The 20,856-nt window shown below is 35.1% G+C and overlaps 2 protein-coding genes across 5 annotated transcripts; both read right to left on the bottom strand.

The window, feature by feature from the left end:
* Positions 1-125: 125 nt before the first annotated feature.
* LOC140816252 (protein neprosin-like) lies at positions 126-6,131 on the bottom strand. 3 transcript variants are annotated; one of them, XM_073175377.1, is made up of 7 exons: positions 5,330-6,131; positions 5,081-5,167; positions 4,202-4,496; positions 3,213-3,373; positions 2,350-2,403; positions 1,048-1,194; positions 126-832 (listed from the first exon to the last, which is right to left on the bottom strand). In XM_073175377.1, exons 1-7 carry the CDS (start codon positions 5,576-5,578, stop codon positions 455-457), a joined length of 1,371 nt encoding a protein of 456 aa, XP_073031478.1. In that variant the 5' UTR covers positions 5,579-6,131; the 3' UTR covers positions 126-454. The 3 variants fall into 3 exon arrangements, with proteins under 3 accessions (XP_073031478.1, XP_073031477.1, XP_073031479.1); XM_073175376.1 differs by having other exon boundaries at positions 3,213-3,383; positions 4,188-4,496; positions 5,330-6,127; XM_073175378.1 differs by lacking the exon at positions 3,213-3,373 and having other exon boundaries at positions 4,188-4,496; positions 5,330-6,130.
* A 2,867-nt stretch (positions 6,132-8,998) lies between these two features.
* LOC140816250 (uncharacterized) lies at positions 8,999-20,645 on the bottom strand. Of its 2 annotated transcripts, none has more exons than XM_073175374.1 (13): positions 20,168-20,645; positions 19,042-19,213; positions 18,729-18,946; positions 18,307-18,367; positions 15,755-15,827; positions 15,096-15,173; positions 14,420-14,577; positions 13,741-13,909; positions 11,518-11,980; positions 10,970-11,350; positions 10,540-10,743; positions 9,864-9,997; positions 8,999-9,294 (listed from the first exon to the last, which is right to left on the bottom strand). In XM_073175374.1, exons 1-13 carry the CDS (start codon positions 20,558-20,560, stop codon positions 9,120-9,122), a joined length of 2,679 nt encoding a protein of 892 aa, XP_073031475.1. In that variant the 5' UTR covers positions 20,561-20,645; the 3' UTR covers positions 8,999-9,119. The 2 variants fall into 2 exon arrangements, with proteins under 2 accessions (XP_073031475.1, XP_073031476.1); XM_073175375.1 differs by having other exon boundaries at positions 20,115-20,275.
* Between the last annotated feature and the right edge of the window lie 211 nt (positions 20,646-20,856).

Here is a 20,856-nt window from a genome sequence, read left to right as displayed (position 1 = left end):
AAGAGAGAGTTGAATGCATATAATCCCACGTATAATCCAAAATAACTTTGTTTTTCATCTTTACACACACTAACAATCCAGTGACATACAATTACACAAGCACGTATATTTTTCAATCACATTCCTTAGTTTTATAATGATTCATTTCACAGTGAAAAAGCAAAATGCACATTTTGCAATAATAATAATACAAATAACACCAACTTTTCCCATAGCATATAATATAATTGCCATTTCCTTGCCCTGTTTGATGCTTCCGGTGTTCATAACTCGGTACAGTCGATACCAAAAGTACACAGAACTAGAAAAACATAGCAGAAAACATGGCTGGAAATAGCATATATAACCCTACAATCTTAAAAGAAGCGTAGACGACAAAGAATTTGCATGCATTTTGATCAGTCTTCGTAGGTATATTATATATATATATATATTATGTGATATCTTCATCCATTCATTGACAACTCGGATTCCTCCCAGGCCCGCCGTAGTAAAAATGAGTACCCCATTCACTATTGCGAGAGCTCAAGATGTTGTAACAATTCGAGTTCTCGGCGAGAACCGAGATGTCTTGGGCTGTGGTTAGGCTGTTGTCCGAGTCCACGATCTCCAGATTTCGAAAATAGCTAGCTTTTCCGAATCCGTCTTGGGCGAACTGGCCCGAGCCCATCTGAGTCGTCGTGTGTTCGTCGTTGGTTCCCGAATTTACAATCTCCCCTCCCCACTCCACCATGGTGGCCCGGTCCGCTAAGTGCGTGAATAGCTCGTTAGGCCAGTAACCCACTAATGTATTGTCACCGAATCTCATCCACCAGTTTCCTAATTTTGGATCCTATGTGGTGTTCAAAATAACAAGGTCAGAACAGAAATCTCCCATGCAGCCATGTCTCCTCTAATATAGTCAAAAATACATTTTAATACAATAATTTAGCTTGTTCTTCGCCGGACCATGTCAGAAATACTCGACACCCTATTGGCATTTCGACGAAAAAAAAACTAAAATTGCAAAACAAGTCACGTCGTTATCGTAAAACGCATGTTACATACCTTCCATATGAGAATGGTGATATCATATTGATTTCCTCCCATGGATGATACTGGAGAAATAGCAGCGCCTATAGCTATTCTACTGTTTGTTTGCACAAATCCTGAACACAGCAGATTGTAACATCCTGTTGCTTGGTATGCATCACTCTACCATCAAAATTTTCTTAATCAGCTAAAAAAATTATATTATATAAACTAAAAATATTAATAAATAAAGTTTTAAGATTATTAATTATTCAGAACACTACTAACTTTCCAATGCTAACATTCTTAGAAAAATGGTGATCCTCATTCAAAAAAATTCTTAGAAAAAAAACCATTTGTTTAGTATTTTTAACTTTAATTACATCCAATTAATTCACTCACCCGATCGAATAGCGAAAAATTACTCAAATTTTTGAGTTTTTTTTAATTCAGAAAAATTCAAAATGTTTTTTTTAAAGTTATGTATTGTTCACAAATTAATATCTCGTAGAAGTTAATTTTTTTTAATATGTTTCCATAATTATATTGGTTAATGAAGAAGAATTGTCAGTACCTCTCATTGTGAATAAGCTCTTAAATGCATGGACGACTTTTGAGGAGTATGAATTAAATGTCATGCATGTTATTGGTCCCTCTTCACATTACTTCAAGAATGAGTCTCGTGTGAGACCGTCTCACGGATCCTAACTTGTGATATTAACAATAAAAAGTAGTACTTTTAGCATAAAAAATAATATTTTTTCATGGATGACTCAAACAAGAGATCGGTCTCACAAATACGACCTGTGAGACCGTTTCACACAAGTATTTGCCTTATTTCAAAATAACCAAGTTGAATATTAAATCTATATTTTTTATTTATTTAATAATAAATTAACATATGACAGAGTTGGTGGTTCAATTAAATTTGAATTGATATTTGAAAATTAAGATAAAATTAATAATTAATTACTTGACCTTGGAGTTAGAACTCGTGCTCAAAGTCATTGATTATGAAGCTTTGACTTTAAACAAGGATTCCTATAATAAATTAGTTGTTGCTTCTAAAGTATTCTACTAATTATTAATCTAATATTACTAATTTAATATTCGATTTCATTTCTTTTTTCGGCTGTTCCAAATATATAACTCGATTTATACATTGAATAGTTTTTGTTTACTTTGTTTTAAATAAGATTTTTATTTGTAGCTTTGTTTTTTTCAATAACAAATAGGATAAATAATTTAATATTATTAAAAATATTTAAGATAAATTATCGATCACTCAATATTATATTATATTGTAAAAATCAAAGAATTGAGAAATAATAAACTAACCGTCCAATAGGTGAATAGTCTTGGCCTGTTGTCACCATAAAGCTCCGGACTAACCTGACTAGTGGAACAATCCAAGTTTCAGAAATTCAACTCAATTATTATTAATTATTAAATCCTTCAATCAATGCATTCATGCTTGTGAAAATGAACTTTCATTTGTATTAAATATTTGACCCCATTTCGAATTCCCATAATAAATAAAATATGAGATTAGGATTCCCAAATAATTAGTTTTACATTTATGACTGAAAAATAGTTTTTTTAGAGTAGGTTTCTTGTAATACGATCTCGCGAATCTTTATTTGTGAGATATGTCAATCATACCGATATTTAGAATAAAAAATAATACTTTTTCATGGTTATCTCGAATAAGAGATCCATCTCACAAAATATAACCCGAGAGACCGTCTCAAATAAGTTTTTACCTTTATTTATTAATGTCTCGTTCCGAAAGTTGAACTTTATAAATCAAGAAATTAATATAATTTTGAATTACAAAAGCTACAAAATTAGGCGAGACATAGCTTCAACAAAACTAACTAGTAGTGTGTAAATCTACGACTATGTTTATGTTAGGATCGAATCGAATCAGTCGAGGTGTTTAGAGGGAACGATATCTGACTGAAGAGTGAGATTAACATAGTGTGTAAATCTACTACTATGTTTATGCTAAGATCGAATCGAATCAATCGAGGTGTTTAGAGGGAACGATGTCTGACTAAGAGTGAGATTAACATATTTAGGGGCTAAAATTCAGATTTTAGGGAGAAAAAAATATACATAAAAGTCCAATTTTCATTTTATTTTTTTTGAAAAAAATATATATTTTATTGAGCAAAATTCAATATAAATGGAAGAAGTACCTGCCAGCCAGCTTCGATACTGTTGAGATCCGACCCATCAAAGGATCCGGAGAGAACCCATATCTGAGACAGGCTAAACTCGTTGACCGTCTCGATGGATGGGCCCCACACGTTTATCGTAGCCCTCGCCCCATACACCTCGTCAGACGCCGTCGTATAGGCTATCGCATGCTTCATCAAAATTATTAAACATTAAATTATTAAATATTTTATTTGCTTTTGATATATTTTTATTCTAATAAATTTACACTATTCTGTAGCTTAAACTCTTATATACGATTGTTTCAAAAAAAAAAAAAAAAAAAAAACTCTTATATATGATTAAAAAATCATTTTCAAAAGTCAATTTTCCGAGAGAATCTCTTGCATGACCTCAACCATTAAAAAGTACAACATTATTTTTCACTTCATGCATAACTAGATCAACTCAACTCGCAGACTAATTAATAGGATATATACTCTTACAGTGGACCATTTCACGGATCATAATCTGTGAGATGGGTCAACCCTACCCATATTCACAATAAAAGTAATACTCTTAGCATAAAAAATAATACTTTTTCATGAGTGACTCAAATAAGATATCTGTCTCACAAATACGACCTGTAAGACCGTCTCACACAAACTTTTGTCATATTTCTTAACAGTTATTGCGTGTAGTAGGAAGAAGGGATTATTGACCAACTTGCATTTAGAAATATATAGTGTCCTATCACTATCACACATCCCACAATAATTATGCTAAATTATTATGTAAAAGTAGCTCGAAAATTGTTCATGAAATGTTCGATTTAGAAATACCTTTGAAATAAATTGGAATTCTAATTAAATCCTGTCTTCAAACTGAAAGATATTCATGTTCTTGAGCATGCATGATTCGACATCGTGATGCATGTATGATCATACGAAAATTACTAAAGGTATATCATTTTTTCGACGTCAAATTTCATGAAGAAGATGGATATTCTAAATTACCTCATGGCCATTACCGTTGACAACGTCCGGCGCATCGACGGAGCTGAGACGGCTAGCAAACTGCGCCATTCCGGCGGTTTTTTGCTTCTTACCAAAATCATACAAAGATTTAGCCCTCAGCACATCATGCGATGTACTCCGCCTTACGGGTATTGTACCTTTCGGGCATCTTAGCCCGTTTTGGTGCCACATTTGCCAACCCGCCCCTCCCATCAATCTTTCATCAAAGCTATTACTGCTATTTGTTTCTCCGCTAAATCCATCTGTTTTGACAGTTTTCATCACCTTTGGCATTTCTGGTGCAACCCTCTGTGATTACACAATAAGTTACAATCTTCATTATTTAAGTATAGAGGCTTTTTCCCCCTTCATCTAGACCTATTAAGCCACATTATATCTAACATATTCCGAAATCGATCAAACGATAATATTGACTCGAATGTCTTGAATTTTGAGCGTCGGTGAAGTGTAGCTCATCTGATACCAAGATTTCAAGTAGTCTCGATAAATTTTAGGCGGGCACGATTTCCCTAATTGGATCCATTAATTGTTTGTGTTGCTTGACAATATGATTTGTCTGAAGTAAAGGTATTAAAGATCTGAGGTGGTTGGTAGTTGGACAAGTAATTAATAATCCAAGAAGAAACAGCTGAAAGTTTGCTTTACGACTCATCAAAGTATTAAATAGCAATTCACTTTCCCTTCCTAGCTTATAGCTAGAGTACATTTTGTGTCCCTATTTTGTGAAATATAGAGACAAATGTGATCAGGGATGAACTCATCAGGAGGGAGCAAGGGATTGATTGATTACCCATCCGGTGAAAATGTTTGAAATTTTATAAATAATTTTTCTAAATTTTTTGAAATTTATTCTCGAGGAGTAAATTATATACCTGGATCTTGTGTTTCTGTAGGAGGGGATGATCCAGAGCTGGCTGTTTTCTTTTGTGAATACAATCTATGATATCTCCATCTGGACTCTGAAAAAGCATGTTTTGGTCATAAAAAAAGTTAATTAAATCGCATAAATAATTGGATTCATCGGTCTCCCAATTGAACATCAAAGTTAGTAAGATTATCCATGTGCTAAACAAAATATATATATTCAAATTTCACTCTATATATATGTACAGCTTAATTACCTGAATGGTGAAAACAGGAGGCTTGTTAATCTTGTCCAAACGCCTCTGAATCCTGGCAAGTCTCAAGCTGCTGACTTGTTTGTATTTAGTGTAATTCAAAGAAGTGGAAACGGCCATTGTTTTCTTGGAGAAAAGCACGAGAAAAAATGACAGAAAGACAAGAAAAAGGGAACAGCTCTGAAGAATACTATTACCACTGTAACTTGGACAAGAAAACCTCCCTTGTCTTACCACAGAAACTCTTCCCATATCTCGTTCAGTGCCCAAAGAACAACAAAACTTGTCTTAATTTCAAGCCATTGTACGCGTTGCTAGAATCGAAAACCCCAAAAACAGCCCAACACAAAAAGCAAACCACAGAGAATGAATGACTCCTATATATTCAACCCTTTAAAAAGTTCACTCTCTCACACACACACACAGTTCTTGGAGACTATACCCTCTCTTCCTCCTCTCTCTCATGAACACACACGCAGTGTGCGTGTAGGAGTTGTGGTCATATCCTGCATCAAAATCCTGATTGACTGCTACTGCTGCTGCTCTTGCATGGGATTTATGTATCTAACAATGACATGTGTATTGTGTGTTCTGCTTATATATATATATGTGTGTGTGTGTCTGTGGTTGATTGAATTTACACGCAGTGGATGATTATATTAAGAGGAAAACGGGAAAGATTGGTGGTAATGAGAAGAGTATAATCAAAGGGTATGTTGTAAATGATCCAAACCTACCACACCTCAATGTTTCAGAGCTCCTACACTCTCTCTTCTTTATGGCATGAATGCATCTGCCTCCCCCACCAAACATTTTTAGCCATTAATTTCCGTCTTCTTCTTTTTATTTTCTTTCTTGTTTTATATATTATTATCCAACATTATTATAATATTTATTTCACTTCACTCCCCTTCTTTTGATTCTAATTAATTTTCTTCCCTTTTAAGGTCATACTTGTTTTCCGTTTTCTTTGCTTGAGGGTTACGTACTTGAAATTTGATGGAAGAAATGGCTTCATCAAAAGTCATAAGAAACTTAGCTACACACGTTTTTGGTATGGTTTCTTTGTCAATTATCATGCATAGTTTCCATGATTCATATGCATACAATATGTATTTGATTATCAATTATTGATTAGGTATTTAGATTATTGGTAGAAGGCAGCTGCTTACCACGACTTTAGGTAGTATTCGATTGGACTTCTAACTCGACTCAAAAGTTATGGAAATTGGTTTTTTTAGTATTTTTTTTTTTAAATGTTGTTCGGATATAATTTGGTGTCCGATAAAGTGATATTTAGTCATGATCGGCAAAATTCTTAAAGTGAAAAAAAGGGTCTTTTAGAAAAATTATACAGAATTCGTGATTCTATAATGATTATGCTTTGAATAATAGGTTTTAAATAGAAAAAAAAAAGGATGTGTATGTGATGTAGCCAAAAGTTATAATTGTTCGACTACGTAAGGTAAGATGAAGTAAAAAAATCCAGTAATCGGGTTCGTAAACTGGACTAAGTAGTTTGTAAACGACTTCCACGTAGACGGATCCTCGTAATCGTAAATTTTGTGGGTAGTTATTTGTGTCACAAATACTCGTAAGAGGCATCTGGAATCCAGACATATATACTTAGACGTTCACGATATGAAATTCTGTCAAAGCTAGAGAGCTCAAATGAGAGAAATGAAAATGTACTTTGAATATGCGAGATGTTCCTGATGTTTAGGAGTGCTTAAGGGTTTGGGCTTTCGCATTCGCTATGGACCTTAATAGTTTTGGGCCTAATAAATTCGATTGAAATATTGAAATGGGCTAGGATAATAAAATGGGGTTTATAAAATCAATACAAATTTCTTCTCTTATTATGATCACTCTAAACTCAAGATCTCAATAATAATAAATCATTTGTTATCAAGTAAATTTTTAACCAAATACTGATGCAAATTATATACACTATTGTTATCATTAATATACCATTTTTAAAGGAAAAATACAATTAATTCTTCCAATGCACGCCTAGTCTACTGTAGATGGTGTGGATAGAAAGTAATGGCACTGTCTTCAAGTTACAATCAAATCCTGTGGAAGGTGCCATGTAGTGCATGTTACTCAAGAAACAGATGGAAGGAGAACGACAATATAGTTTATATTTATTAACCAAAGATTGAATTATGCGTTAAAATTGAACGATAAGATATCATTTGGAGTTAAGGACGAAAAAAAATAATGTATCATAATTTTATGTTCATACTCTTTGGTCTCAATCACGGTTATTTTCTTTTTTGTAGGCATTTTACTGCGAAATACGAATCAGGCTCTACGCAAATTTTTCTGGTTCGCCCCAACATTCCCCACTTGTCCGACTGTTACTTAGCAGTTTTTAGATATCAAACGGAAAATTGCCTTCATTTTTCCTCATGTTTTTCCGACTATCCTATCTTACTCTTTTCCAGGCCATTGGTCAACTTAAATTCACCATATGACCCGTAATGAATTAATGCTCGCATTACACATTCTAACTTACTCTTGAAAGCAATTCTACAAATTATTACAATATCAAATGACATATTTTTTAAAACATATTATTCATTCATGTCTTTCAAATTTTTATCTTGTGGATTATGCATCTCTCAGTTATTTCATTATGTTAACCAAATGGTGTCTGAGCCCTGAAATTTAATATGATGCTCCGAGTAATATTTGATCTTATCGATAGTAATTTTATAATATGTCATATGCTTGTTATTTTAGTAGATCTTTGTGAGATGATCTTACGCACAGATCAGATGTTAACTCTGTTTATCCGTGAAATTGGTCAACTATGTTCATATTACAATAATAAGAATATTTTTAGCATAAAAAGTAATATTTTTCATGAGTGGTTCATATAAGAGATATGTCTCACAAAATTGACTCATGAGACCGTCTAACAAAAGTTTTTGTGTTGTTATTATATCGATTTATTTTAAATTAGTTAAACACAAATAAAATTGACAATCCCGTGGAGGAAAGTTCTGTAAATTTTTTTTTTACCATTCCACAACAAGCCGAGATATAAAATCAAGAAAATACACACAAAAAAACAATCTCCACACGTTGACTACTTCATTTATTACTTTTCATCTAAAAATTAATGAAATATAGACAGCATCTGACAGCTTGGATTAGTAATTTAATTCAAATTATTAAATAATAATAGGAGCGGGTTCGGAGTAATTTTAAAATACGGAAATGCTTTATTAATATAAAATTAAAATACAAAGTACAATTAATATAAGGAAGACGAGTTTGGGGAAATTTTCAAATCTTACGTACATAGGGATCAGGTATTATTCAGGTTCGTGTTCTATTAATAAACCCCCTCATCCGTTAATTATATTATAATATAGTAAGACTTTTGTGAGACGGTTTTACGAATCTTTATCTGTAAGACGAGTCAACCATATCGATATTCACAAAAAAAAATAATAATCTTAGCATAAAAAAGTAATATTTTTAATGGATGACCTAAATAAGAGACAGTCTCACAAAATACGACATGTGAGACCGTCTCACACAAGCTTTTACCATTATAATAATGTAGTAATCTCAACCAGCTCCGTGGACGATTTTAATCCCATAACAATCAATTAATCAAGAATCTCCAGTATTGATGAAAAGTCGTCGTAGCAGATTTTTTGTTTTTTGAATTCATAATGCAATGTCAAAAATATTTTTAGCCATACAATGTTGTTTTCAAAAGTTCCCAATACAATTTATCATCTGTACAGATGTGAAAAGGCATGCCACTTGAAATCTATTGTGATGAATCGTTCAGAGGATTCTCATTAGCTAGTCTGGCAGAAATGACTCTATCAAGAGTCTCGTTTGAGACTTTGATTCCGGTTGTCTCCAAGTATGCCACAATTGCAACGGATGCATCGAGTTCCCCGAGATCGAGACACAGGCTGATGATTTCATCATATAACGGGCTGAAAATAAACGTAGTACTAAAAATAAGAACACGATAACAGAGACTTTTTAACAATATTTTGAGGATTAGTTAAACATAAATATATTCATTCGGGGAAATAGCTGAGCTGAACTACTAGTAAAGAACGAGAAAGTAATGATTTGCCAGGATAGATATATCAAATTTATGTACACAAAAATGTGCCACTGCAAAATGGGCAACTAAGGCTGAACTTTCGAGAGGTTTGAGCAAGTAGAAGAATCAAACAGAGAGTAGCGATAACCAAGCTTTTAGAAGAAAAAGTCCTGAACATTATCCAAACAATGGAGACCAGATATCCATGTAGTCAGATCCCAAAAGATTGAGAAGAAAGGTCTATCTGATGTTTATGGTGCCGAGTAGGTTGAAAATCTGGTTAAAATGGATCTTTGACAATGGTTCATTTGAAACGGGTAGGCACCCCAATCCGAAGTGAAAACAAATTGATCAAATTTCCCATCTTAGTATGATTTCGCATACAATAATACGACTTCACGCCTGCACATTCTGCTCGAGTTAATTCTTAATACAACTGAAACTTCATCTAACCTGCCAAATACATAGCCAAGACGATGTGTAGTCTGCAGAATCTGTAAGAAGGCTGAAGGCATAGGAGCTCGTATGGCAGCTCTAAGTACCATTGCACAGTCCCCAATAGTTGGATTTCCACCCAACTCAATTACCTAAAAAAACATTTTACGAATTTTCTTATGGAGCCAAAAAATGTAATATAAATATACACAGCTAATGAGATATGAACTAGAATGCACTGTCATGACCAGAAAATCAGTTCGGGCATAATTTATCAGCTGGCTACAAAAACAATGCTTGATGAGCTTTAATTACCATGAGGGGAGCACAGAACCAAATTGACGAAATATTAGATAAATAAAGAGAATTTCAGAGAACGAAGTTGGGAATTAAGGTGGCGTAACGAGATCGTAGTGCATCAGAAACAAAAATTGAAACTCCAAGAAATGCTTGGAGATAGTTTAGTTCCATTTCATTAAAGTTTATCATCACGTGTCACATGTAAGATGATGAAATAATTTCCTGAGAGTAAAACTATGTACACAAGCTCAATACCATACATTCGTGTATGTTACTTTAAGAGACTCCAAGTTCTCAAAACCAACTTTTTTTATTCTTTAATATCATTCTGTCAATACATAGGAACGGTTGACGCTCAAACCATAGGAATGGGTTTAAATAAGAACAGTATTACCATTGTCATTACTTTAACAGCCAATTCAACTTCCCATTCCTGTGACCAACGTCTGGGAGTCTTGTTCTTGAGTTCCATTTCCCACGTCCAACCCCAAGCATCAGCTATTGTATACATATCCGATACATCAAATACTTTCCTTCTCCTCAATTCCTTGAATGCTTCATGAATATCCAAAGGAAACCAATCATCGTCATCGTCGTCCTGCACTCATAGACACCACATGAAATCAGATTCATTGATTGAAAAAAATGAAATTGCAACCTTGTAAGTGGCATTACAGTATATTTGTAGATTATTTCATAAAAGCTCGGAAAATCAAGAAAGTGAGAAGCAATAGACATCAGAATCCTTAGGTATATGCACAAACTTTCAAATATTCCTAACAACGAAATATAAGAGTTTGCACTAGCTGGGGAAGCCTTTTTACCTCCATCGATACCCTAGACGACCTTCTTCTTGATTTTCTTGATGAACTAGTAGTTGGGTCAGAGTCTCTCAACAATTGCACTCCAATCATTTGAGGTGGCTTGGTAGCTTCAACTTCTTTATCTTTAACCCTTTCACCTACTTGAATTTCAGTTATTTCCACTTCCTCCTCCTCATCCACCTCATCATCTTCAGTCTCTTTTGCAACATCATCACTGCCATCAGCATCTTCTAAGACATCAAGAACTTCAAAATCTTTGACTGCCAACGGCTTGCTATGATTTTCATTAAGGCCCTCTCCAAGAAAACGACGTCTCCAGAACTCTGTATTCCCTTCTTCCAACTTGATGCGTGAAATTAATTCATCCAACTCTTCGTCAATCTATCATATAGATAAACTAAGTTTGATAGGTCATCGAACATTTTTTAATTTATTATATTCAATAAAAGGTGTTTTACGGTATATTACAAGTCCTAGTGATAGTAAAAAGAAATATCAGGGGAAACAGAACTACACTAGGAAAAGTAAAAAATGAGGTCAAGATTTACCTCCTCTTCTTCCTCTTCAATGGGGGGAACCCAAAGGGGTCTACCTCTAGAACGATTTATTCTCCTTGCTTTCTGCACACGCTGGTAGAGAACATTTCTAGTTCCATCAGTCGGTAAATCTTGAGCTTCCAGCTCTTCCTTTAGTTCTGATACTATCATTTTACTAGCAGCCTTCGGTTTCAAGGTATTCTGTTCTGGGCCTATTATGATTTTTTTCAATCTCTCCTCGACTCTAATGTAGTCTGATTCAGATACATTTCCTAACACAGCAGGTCCTTCATTGCGTAAGGTTTTCAAAAGTTTTCGATGATGTATTTTCCATTCCTCGAGACATTTTTGTTTGAATGAGGTCTCCCTAGGGTTGGAATATATAAAACCCTCTGCATCAGGATCTAAAGGTGTTTTTCCTCTCCGTGGAACCCATCGCTTGCGCTCCCCAGTTAGCCCACCTTCCGCTATGTATCTGTTCAGTGATTCCATCACAGGACTTAAGATCAAAACTGGAGGATGTTTTCTTCTAATATTGTTCGTTTACCAATGTTATAACAGCATCCCATAAATAAAAACTTCAGAAATAACAAAATATCCTCAAAGTTTTACCAAAGATTTATACAAGCATATCAAGTTGTTTTGGTTAATCACAATTGTAAGAAATAATTAACAGTAAGTACAGAACACCCCAGAAGACAAATAAAGTCACACGTTGAATAAATTAATCGAGGGGTTAACTCTTGCCATTTATTTCCGATAACAATGTTTAATGTACATATATATGCTATAACCACTAAATAATTCTCAACCACACAGACTTCAAAAGCAGCATGACCATGAATGGAAGGGTGTTGATTAGAAGTGGAAAGAAGGCAGCCATGTGGAGGGCTACAAATACCATGAACCTCCTTTACAATCCAGAACAATTCCGCTGCCCATCAATCTGCATCCAATCTAGTCCTTTCATAATGCTGAATCTGTGGGAATTTCTTTTTCCTCTGGAGGATGATATCTGGCAATTACTTACTGGAAATTTTGAACTGGTGGTTGTAAACAGGTTCATCATTAAGAAAAAAGTATGGAAGATATTTTATTACCTTCCCTAGTAGGATGGAGTATTTATAGTGCCTTGGTAAAGACCAGCAAAATGATGGAATGAATAAAGATTCAACATCATGCTATAACAAACATATAGCATGTGCTGATGTACAACTAGCATAAATATTCTGTATTAATTTATTTACTTTTAAGATATGATTTGTTGTAATAGAATTAGAAATTAGTCTTTTGATAGGTTTCCCAACAGAAGTATGAAATTGGATGAATTTGGATCTCTTTCCGAAAGTAAAAACTCGTCTTGTCAACCTGTATTTGCTTAAGCGTCTATTTTATCCTGATCAAAAAGAGAGATATCAAAGGCTAGTGGGAGAATCCCCACACTAGACCAGACTTTTCATTTGCAATTACTTTTGTAAATAATTTCATGCACAACTCAAGTAACTGATGAACAAGAAGCAGTGAAGCATCTCTTGAGTTATCATAAAGTCTTCGCCATGTATGGTGTTCTTCAAACATGGCCATCTAGACACCATTGGTTATACAGACTTGGATTTAATAGAATCCTGATTAGATATGAAGTTCATGTCAAGATATGTGTCAAAATTTGGTTCCATTGACTAGTGTGGAAGGTTAATATTATGCTCTTTAACATGCAACTATGAAGCTTACCAGGTAGGAACTCCACCCAAATGAACTCGGTTCTTGGTTCAAAAAAAGAACCTACAACACTTCTACTACAACAAAATAGCTTCTGAAAAGCGAAAATAATATGGTAATAACACAAATAACCAAGAGAAAGCAAGTCAAGCTCCGCACGAACTACATCAAAGATAACCTAGATAGGTTCTTTACATTAAGAATGTACAGTTGCTAACTGAATGATGACTCATACTACAATGGGTCATTCTGTAGCACTATTTAAGCTAGGCATTTGTAACATCGATACACCGAATTGAGAGGGAGAGTTAAAAATGTACAACTAGCATAATACTTTGAATTACTATATTTCCTTTTTGGATAATTTGATGTACTAGAATCACAAATTGACTAACAGTCATTGTATAGTCGACTTTCCTAAAATAGATAGTATATACTTTGTATAATGTTCCTTGAGATGTACGAAAATCTTTCAGCCAATTTATCAAATTAAGCAAAAGAAAAAAGAAACTAAACCTGGCAATGTAATCAACTTCATATCCAAGTTCAGCTTCTTCTTGCAAAGGTTCAATCCATGAGCTAACCAGTGTCCGATATTTCCTGCTTAAGATCATAGCTCTAGGTGGTACTTGCTGGTTATCTCTTGCCATGGCTTCAAGAGCTTCTAGTAACTCAACTATTTTTCCTGCGCTCAATGTGATTATCAGTAATAAAAAGGTTCCACTGACAGATTCTTGTGAACATATTTAAAGCATAAGAAAAATTACTACGAAAAATCTTTGGTGGACAAACTAATAAGCATGGAGCCTATTGATGATGATTCAATCTTCATGTAAATTCCACTACCGTAGACCTAAATAAAGATTTTATCCCATAGTAAAGATGATTATATCCAAAGGGCCTCCGCTGATTATATGAAATCACAATCTCAACCAGTTTCAATGAAAATTTACCATTTAGGTAGGTCAGGTTAGCATATTGCAGATAGATAGAGTTCAAACAGAAAGGAAAGCGACAGCCAACAGGTTTAAATATACTTGAGGGATAGAATATGTTCCATCGTTATCTAACATCATAGATGTACTGGATCCGAAAAATGTTAGTCCAACAACTTTCATGTTCATTAAACATTAATAGCCCTTCCACATTTGAAACCTTCAAAGGTGATGGTGTTAGGAAGCAAGAGAATACACACCTTCTCTGCATAATGCACGGAGGTATAAAGCTAGTGGATCCCCATATTGCCCTTTGTAATGTAAAAAGTTGGTCCCACCTTCAAAGTTTTTGAGAGCACGAAAATGTCTGATGGCTTCGTTTATGACACAATACTTCGTAAAGCACTCCACTAACAACCTAACAAGATGACATAGAGTCGTTTATGAGCCACTTATAAACCGTAAGCCAAAAGAATATGTCACTTATAGATAAGACACATTTGACATACTTCTTCATTCACTTCCTTATTTTGGCCTTAGTGCATCTATATAAGGAACTTGAATTTCAACATAGACTGCACATTGTTTTGCAGAAAAATAACCTGATAAAATTTTTTGTTAAAAAACACAGTTTATCCAATATACACTCCTATAAAAAGTAGATATTCATTACAAAATTGCAGGAATCTAACCGCATAAACTACACCTGAATACGTTAAAAATGCTAAAAAGAAATTTTGATTCATAAAACAATTTCACGAAATTTGAATCATGTCATCTTATTGGTTAGTCAGAATGATGGTTCACAGGTCAATGCAGGTGACATGAAGGTGTGATGAGAATGGTGGTTCAAATATCAGTCCTGAATTCACAGAGACAGATGAATCAACAAAGAACAAATTTATCCCAGTGGTCCAAAAGATGAAAATTTCTTACGCGTAAGTTCTCATATTTGGTTGCAAGTGCTTGTGATGTTCAACCATCATCCCAAGTAATTCAGCAACATCTTGAACCCTGGAACAACATATTGGAATCCAAACAACTCTTATGTTAATGGAACGTAAACATTAGATCCGGATATATCAATGTCAGACCAGTATTATTTTTGAAATAAACTAATAGCAAGTTCAATTTTAAAAAACAAACAAACAGCAGGTCTGCATTCTTTCCACCTTAGTTTTATCGGTAACTATAGCAGCAGAAGAGCACGATACTAGTTAAAGCGAAACTGCCCACGCACCATACTATCTACAGCAAATTCTTAGTAAGCACGCTAATTAGAGTTGGTCAATTGGGCACAGCATCAAACTCCTAATTTGGTCATGTTACCACACCACATCTCACTGAAATATAAGTTTCCCAAATTACCCACTGAAGCAATCAAATTTAAATTGTTTTATTTAATCACAAGCAGCCCCTATTGTTTTCCTTAATCTAAATATCTAATTGGTGGCACAGATGATTGCAATTTGCAAGCCACGCTTTTGCGAGTCAAAACTAGAAGATAGTAGGGAAGATCTAGGAGAATACGTAATCAGAGAATGAAAATACCAGTATCTGAAAAATAAAGTAAAGACTTGTAGAAGACAGGGTACCTGTCATATGACTCAGCTCTTGTATACGCTTGGATTACCCAATTATATGTCTCCGTGTCAGGTTTCATAAAATCTGGTAACAAAAAACAAACAATAAGCTTAAACTTGTAAGACAGAAGTTAATGTTTTGTCTCTCTCATTACCTATTTTAAACATAGTTTGATGTCTGACATACAATGCAAATCTAAGCAGTCATTACGATCCCAAAAACTGTTTCAGAGAACAGAATGTGACCTACAATTTAATAGGCCACTAAATACAAGTATGGGTGCATTTACAAGGGGTTGCATTGATACAACAATTATATGAAAAAGGGTGAAATGAATGTCGAGATTACATGCTGAAAAATTTAAGAAAGCAACTGTCATGTGGAGTATGAACCAAATCTACAAAAGTGTTTGGAAAAGGTCTAACTGCCACCAGCATTATCATATATTCTTTTGGATATCCATAAAGACACTATGTTGTTTAAGGACCTTTCGGCAGCTAAAATCAAAGTCAAAAGGACCTGAAGATGGTTTCATAAGCAGCTCGAGGTAAATTCAATCACAATCTGGTCCTATTTTGATTGGAATTGTCGTAGATTTTGTTCATCTACCAGCCAATCCTTTTATCGATTGTTGGTCACATGCTCAAATTGTGGGTAAAAGAACGGATGAGGAGGTTGATAAGCAGAAGATAGAGGGTTTGCATCCAGATGAAAAATGACGAGAAAAAGTTCTGACGCGGTACGTAAATGTATTGGAGAAGCGCAGAAGACGAAGGCCTCGATTGGAAACAATGCCGCCGAGGGAAGCTATGGGGAAGTTAAGGAGGTGTTCAATTCCTTTTCTAGGAACTATGATGGAGGTCAATCCATGTTTTATGATCCTTCTCGTGCTTTCGAAGTATTGGATTTACGTGCAAATGACAACTGAGAGAGGAGTAATTCAAGAGAAGACAACCCATTCATTAGGCAATGGGGATCAGAGCCTTTCCCGGGGGACGAAAGGTAGTTTCTTCAGAAAAGGTCTTGCTAATTTTAGAAGATGAATTATTCAGGCAGCGCGGGAGTTAGTTGATGGGAATTGAGTAAAGATAAATTCAGGACATACAAGAAGGCATTTGATACATAAGTGTGAAAAAGTCTACGTCAAAAGGAAATCATGTTTGGTTTTTGAAGAGCCTAATGTTGGGGGAAATCCTTCGAGGGAGGAGGGGGTCAGGGATTAACCAGTGACTCAGTGAGGATTTAGAGATCGAGGTGGACCAACTTCATAATGTTTCAACCGAAGTTTGTTCTCTCGAGGATTCCGAATCATTTGTTTCGGATAGTCTTCAATCTTTAATCTCGGATAATACGACATCGATTTTACGAGGATTAGAGAACGTAAGGAACTTATTTGCATCATCTCCTAGACTCCTACTCTTATGCAAATTCATAGGCTGATCCACGAGGATTTTCTTGACACTAGGGTGGGTAAGGTAAGTTTCTCCTAACATTTTACCAAACAATCTTTTCCTCTCAATTTCATTTTTCCTTTACCTTTTGTTCATCAAAAAGTGATGTGAGTAATATGGAAAAATCACTAAAGTTGGAAAAGTCAGAGGATTCGGGTATTATATTTTTAGAAGAGGATGATGTGAATCTGAATCAAGGGGTGGAATTGGTTCGGAGTGTTCGGAGGTAGTGATTGGCGATCTGATAATTTTCTATCTCGGTTGCAGATGGAGAAAATGTCGCTAGAAAATTTAGCAGGGAACAGATCGACGAATTTTAAAATAGAGTTAAATCGATTGGCATTTTGGGATAAATTACGAGAAAGGGATTATCCATAGGGGCCATTGAGTGGTCAAATGAAGATCCAATCTTGGCATATAAGGGGAAGGGGTTCAACTAGACATATGGGGTTGACAAAAACGGTTGTGCACAAAGAAATGGTGGATATCTTAGTTGTTCAGGAGATTAAAAAACGTGGGTTCGATATGAATTTTATAGCAAGTATTGGAAGCCTAGATTTGTGGAAGCCTAGATTTGGGTATCTCTAATATCAACTTGGGATTTATTCGAGGCGGATCTCAGACAGGATTTGAGTAGGAAAGGCTTAATTTTTTGGAATATGGTCGTTCATTGTTTGACTTTGAGCAGGTCCGTGAGGATTGAGAGAAATAAGAGGATCTTTGAACATCAAGAAGATTCAATTGAGCAAAGTTAGGGCAAGATTAAATTCAAGGTTTTATGCTAGAGTTCGAGAATTGCAGAGTTCAAATCGTTCTCGATCTCAGATTTGTATATGAATTGGGATCTAGTATTATGTTAATCTATTTTGACTATGGATCTAACTTCGTTTTATGTCCACTTCTAGTTCGTTTTTTGTAATTATTTTTATTAAGCAATATAATATCTATATTTCAGATCTGGGATTTCAGCCCATTTCTATTCCATCATAATCCTTCTAAGAGCATGTTTAAAATGGAGACACACAAACCGCGGTGTGGAACACATGACCACAAAACAATTATCATTAAAATAAGCTATCAAGCAGATAACAAATTGATAAGTGAACACAAACCTTCTCCATATTCCATGTTCTCAAATGTGGCGAAAGCAATTTCGGGAATGCCGCAAGTAGCCTAGCCAAATCCAAAGAAACGGTTCTTGAACATCATACCAATTGAAAATTACAAAAGTATTCTTCGGATGTACTGATTTACGTCTCATAGAAATAAAGTGCAAAACAACTTGTAAATACTCTAGTCAATGGACAAGTAATCAGAATATTGTCCTTCAGAATATTTAATACCTGAATTTTTTCTGATACTGTCAGTAGTTCTACTTGCTACTACAGCAGATTTTAACATCTAGGTCTATCACAAACACAAACCCTAAGGCAGATTGTGGTGGTCAAAAGTAGTTTTTAAGTTGTGGTCATATTAACCAAATACTTTACATTCAAACCTGAAATATTGAAGGATCAAAGGAAAAAAAGAGTACCTGCACACTCAATAGATGATTGAAATGAAATGTAGTTGCCATTCTACCAGCAGCCTCCATTTCGTAGGCTATAGTCAATGCATTTGAGTGATCGCCTGCTTTACAGTCTTCCTCAATTATGAGATCATAAAGCTCATCTGTAGCTCTAAGGCCACCTTCAGCACCCTTCAAGAACACTTTATTGGCAACTTCTAAATGACCACTCTTCACCAGCTCCTCTGATGTAATAACAGGATAATCAAACGCAAACCAAACAAGAAAAATATTAAATTACATGAAACCAGCCAATCAACGACAGGCTTTTGCAATGTACCAACAAGAAGAAGCCAAGCATGGCGAATGTCATAGTTGAGTTTCTCCATTGCTGCAAGAATTTCTAGGCCTCTGGTTGAATGACCTTTTGCGCCAGATAATCGAATCAATGCAAGAAAAGTTTCATGAAGCGGACGAAGACCCTCACTCAGTTCCCTTCTAAGAGCATGCATCTGCAAGATACGCATTTTCAGATAAGTCAACTACCCTATGCCTAAAGAATAAAAGTAATTTATTTTCAAGAACATATAATGACATTTTGCAAATTTTGAGTTACCTTTTTGTCATGTGAAATATCAATAGAATAACAAGATGGAAATCCATATTGATATCATCATAATCCAAACAAATGTTATAGACTATTTCTTTAAGCATAACTGGGCCACTGAGTACACTCCTGTATATATCTGTGTGTGTGTGTGTGTGTATATATATAATCTAAACAAATGTTATAGACTATTTCTTTAAGCATAACTGGGCCACTGAGTACACTCCTGTATGTGTGTGTGTGTGTGTATAATATACACACACACACACATACACACATACATATTTTTTTTTTGGGAGTATGTAAATATGTTATCTGTTAATTAAATTGAGATGATCATTGATCTCCAATCAATATATCCAGTCCATTTATAGGAGACAAGGTCTTTCATTCTTTAAAGGAGTCAAAGATTTACCGTAAATCCTTGGATACGATGTGATACTTGATTCTTTGCATATTTTTTAAGGTTATTTCCAAAAATCTCCGAGTATACTCCCAAAAATCTCCGAGGATTCTTACATCTTCGTGCTCTAAGACCTTATAATTTCACTAACAAGCACGAGGAAGACTGATAACTTTTATGAAAAACACTCACAATTCTAGCATTGACCACTCATAAGACAACCCGCCTAATTTATATGCAAGTCTGAAGATTAGGAGGGTGTTTTAGAATTCACGTCTGTTTATAGGTAAACTCTAAACACCCGCCCAAAAACTAGTCGAGTTGCTGAAGCACACATAATTATAGCTCAATAAAAACACATACACACACAAAATAAAAATAAAAATAAAAATAAAATTAGGACCTATATATCCGTAAACTATTTCAATGCACGGGTAAGCGACCAACTAATCTTACAGCGCCTTCTATATCTTGCTTAAGCACGTGAGACACCACTAATCCATGAAAAGACCGAGGCCCAGGCGTCAGCCCTGCGGCGATCATGTCGTAAATGACATCAGAAACTCCCGAAACGTCGCCATTCCGAGCTCGTTTCATCAACTCCTCCATGAACACCAGCCTCAGCAATTTCTCTGCGCTCGAAGGCGTGAAATTAGTGTCTACATTACCATTGTAACCGTTGTCCTCGGAGGACTTCAAGTCGTGCTGCTGATGCTTTTTTCTTCGCGCCTTCCTTTGATTGTTGGAGACCGAGGCAGATGGAGATGCTGCGGCGGAGGTGGCGGCGATGGCGTTTCTAGCGGAGGACACGGAGAAAGGAAATGCTGCGTACGTTAGCAGTGTAGCCATTACCCTTTTTTCCCGAGTGGATAAGCTGGTAAGGGAGGGAGGGGTAAAAGGAAACAGGGGAGGAATTGAATTTGGAAATTATTTGGGTCGGGTCAACTTGTGGATATTCCATGGAAAACATTTCTAGGAGTAGCTATTATTGAAAAACTATCTTCGGATAAGAAAGATTTCAAGCATCATCTGAAACATAAATGAAATGAGATAAATGTGGATGAACTGATTATTACACTTCATATTGAATAAAACAATAAGGTACACGATTGAATGTTTTTGGGTCCTACTATGACTAAGGTTAA

The sequence above is a fragment of the Primulina eburnea genome, chromosome 16 (genome assembly GCF_022965805.1).
Source record: "Primulina eburnea isolate SZY01 chromosome 16, ASM2296580v1, whole genome shotgun sequence".
In the NCBI taxonomy this organism is placed as follows: Eukaryota; Viridiplantae; Streptophyta; class Magnoliopsida; order Lamiales; family Gesneriaceae; genus Primulina; species Primulina eburnea.
The sequence above is the reverse complement of the archived record's forward strand: the minus strand, read 5'-3'. Positions and strand labels throughout refer to the sequence as shown.

Excerpts from the sequence above, each read along its gene's own strand:
- LOC140816252 (XM_073175376.1), bottom strand. The coding sequence starts at position 5,578 with ATGGGAAGAGTTTCTGTGGTAAGACAAGGGAGGTTTTCTTGTCCAAGT. Across the intron at positions 5,168-5,329 it reads CTCCTGTTTTCACCATTCAG|AGTCCAGATGGAGATATCAT; the intron begins GTAATTAAGCTG and ends ATGCTTTTTCAG. Across the intron at positions 833-1,047 it reads TCACCATTCTCATATGGAAG|GATCCAAAATTAGGAAACTG; the intron begins GTATGTAACATG and ends AACACCACATAG.
- LOC140816250 (XM_073175374.1), bottom strand. The coding sequence starts at position 20,560 with ATGGCTACACTGCTAACGTACGCAGCATTTCCTTTCTCCGTGTCCTCC. Across the intron at positions 19,214-20,167 it reads AGCAAGATATAGAAGGCGCT|ATGCATGCTCTTAGAAGGGA; the intron begins GTAAGATTAGTT and ends CGTATCTTGCAG. Across the intron at positions 18,368-18,728 it reads ATCATCTATTGAGTGTGCAG|GCTACTTGCGGCATTCCCGA; the intron begins GTACTCTTTTTT and ends GGATTTGGCTAG.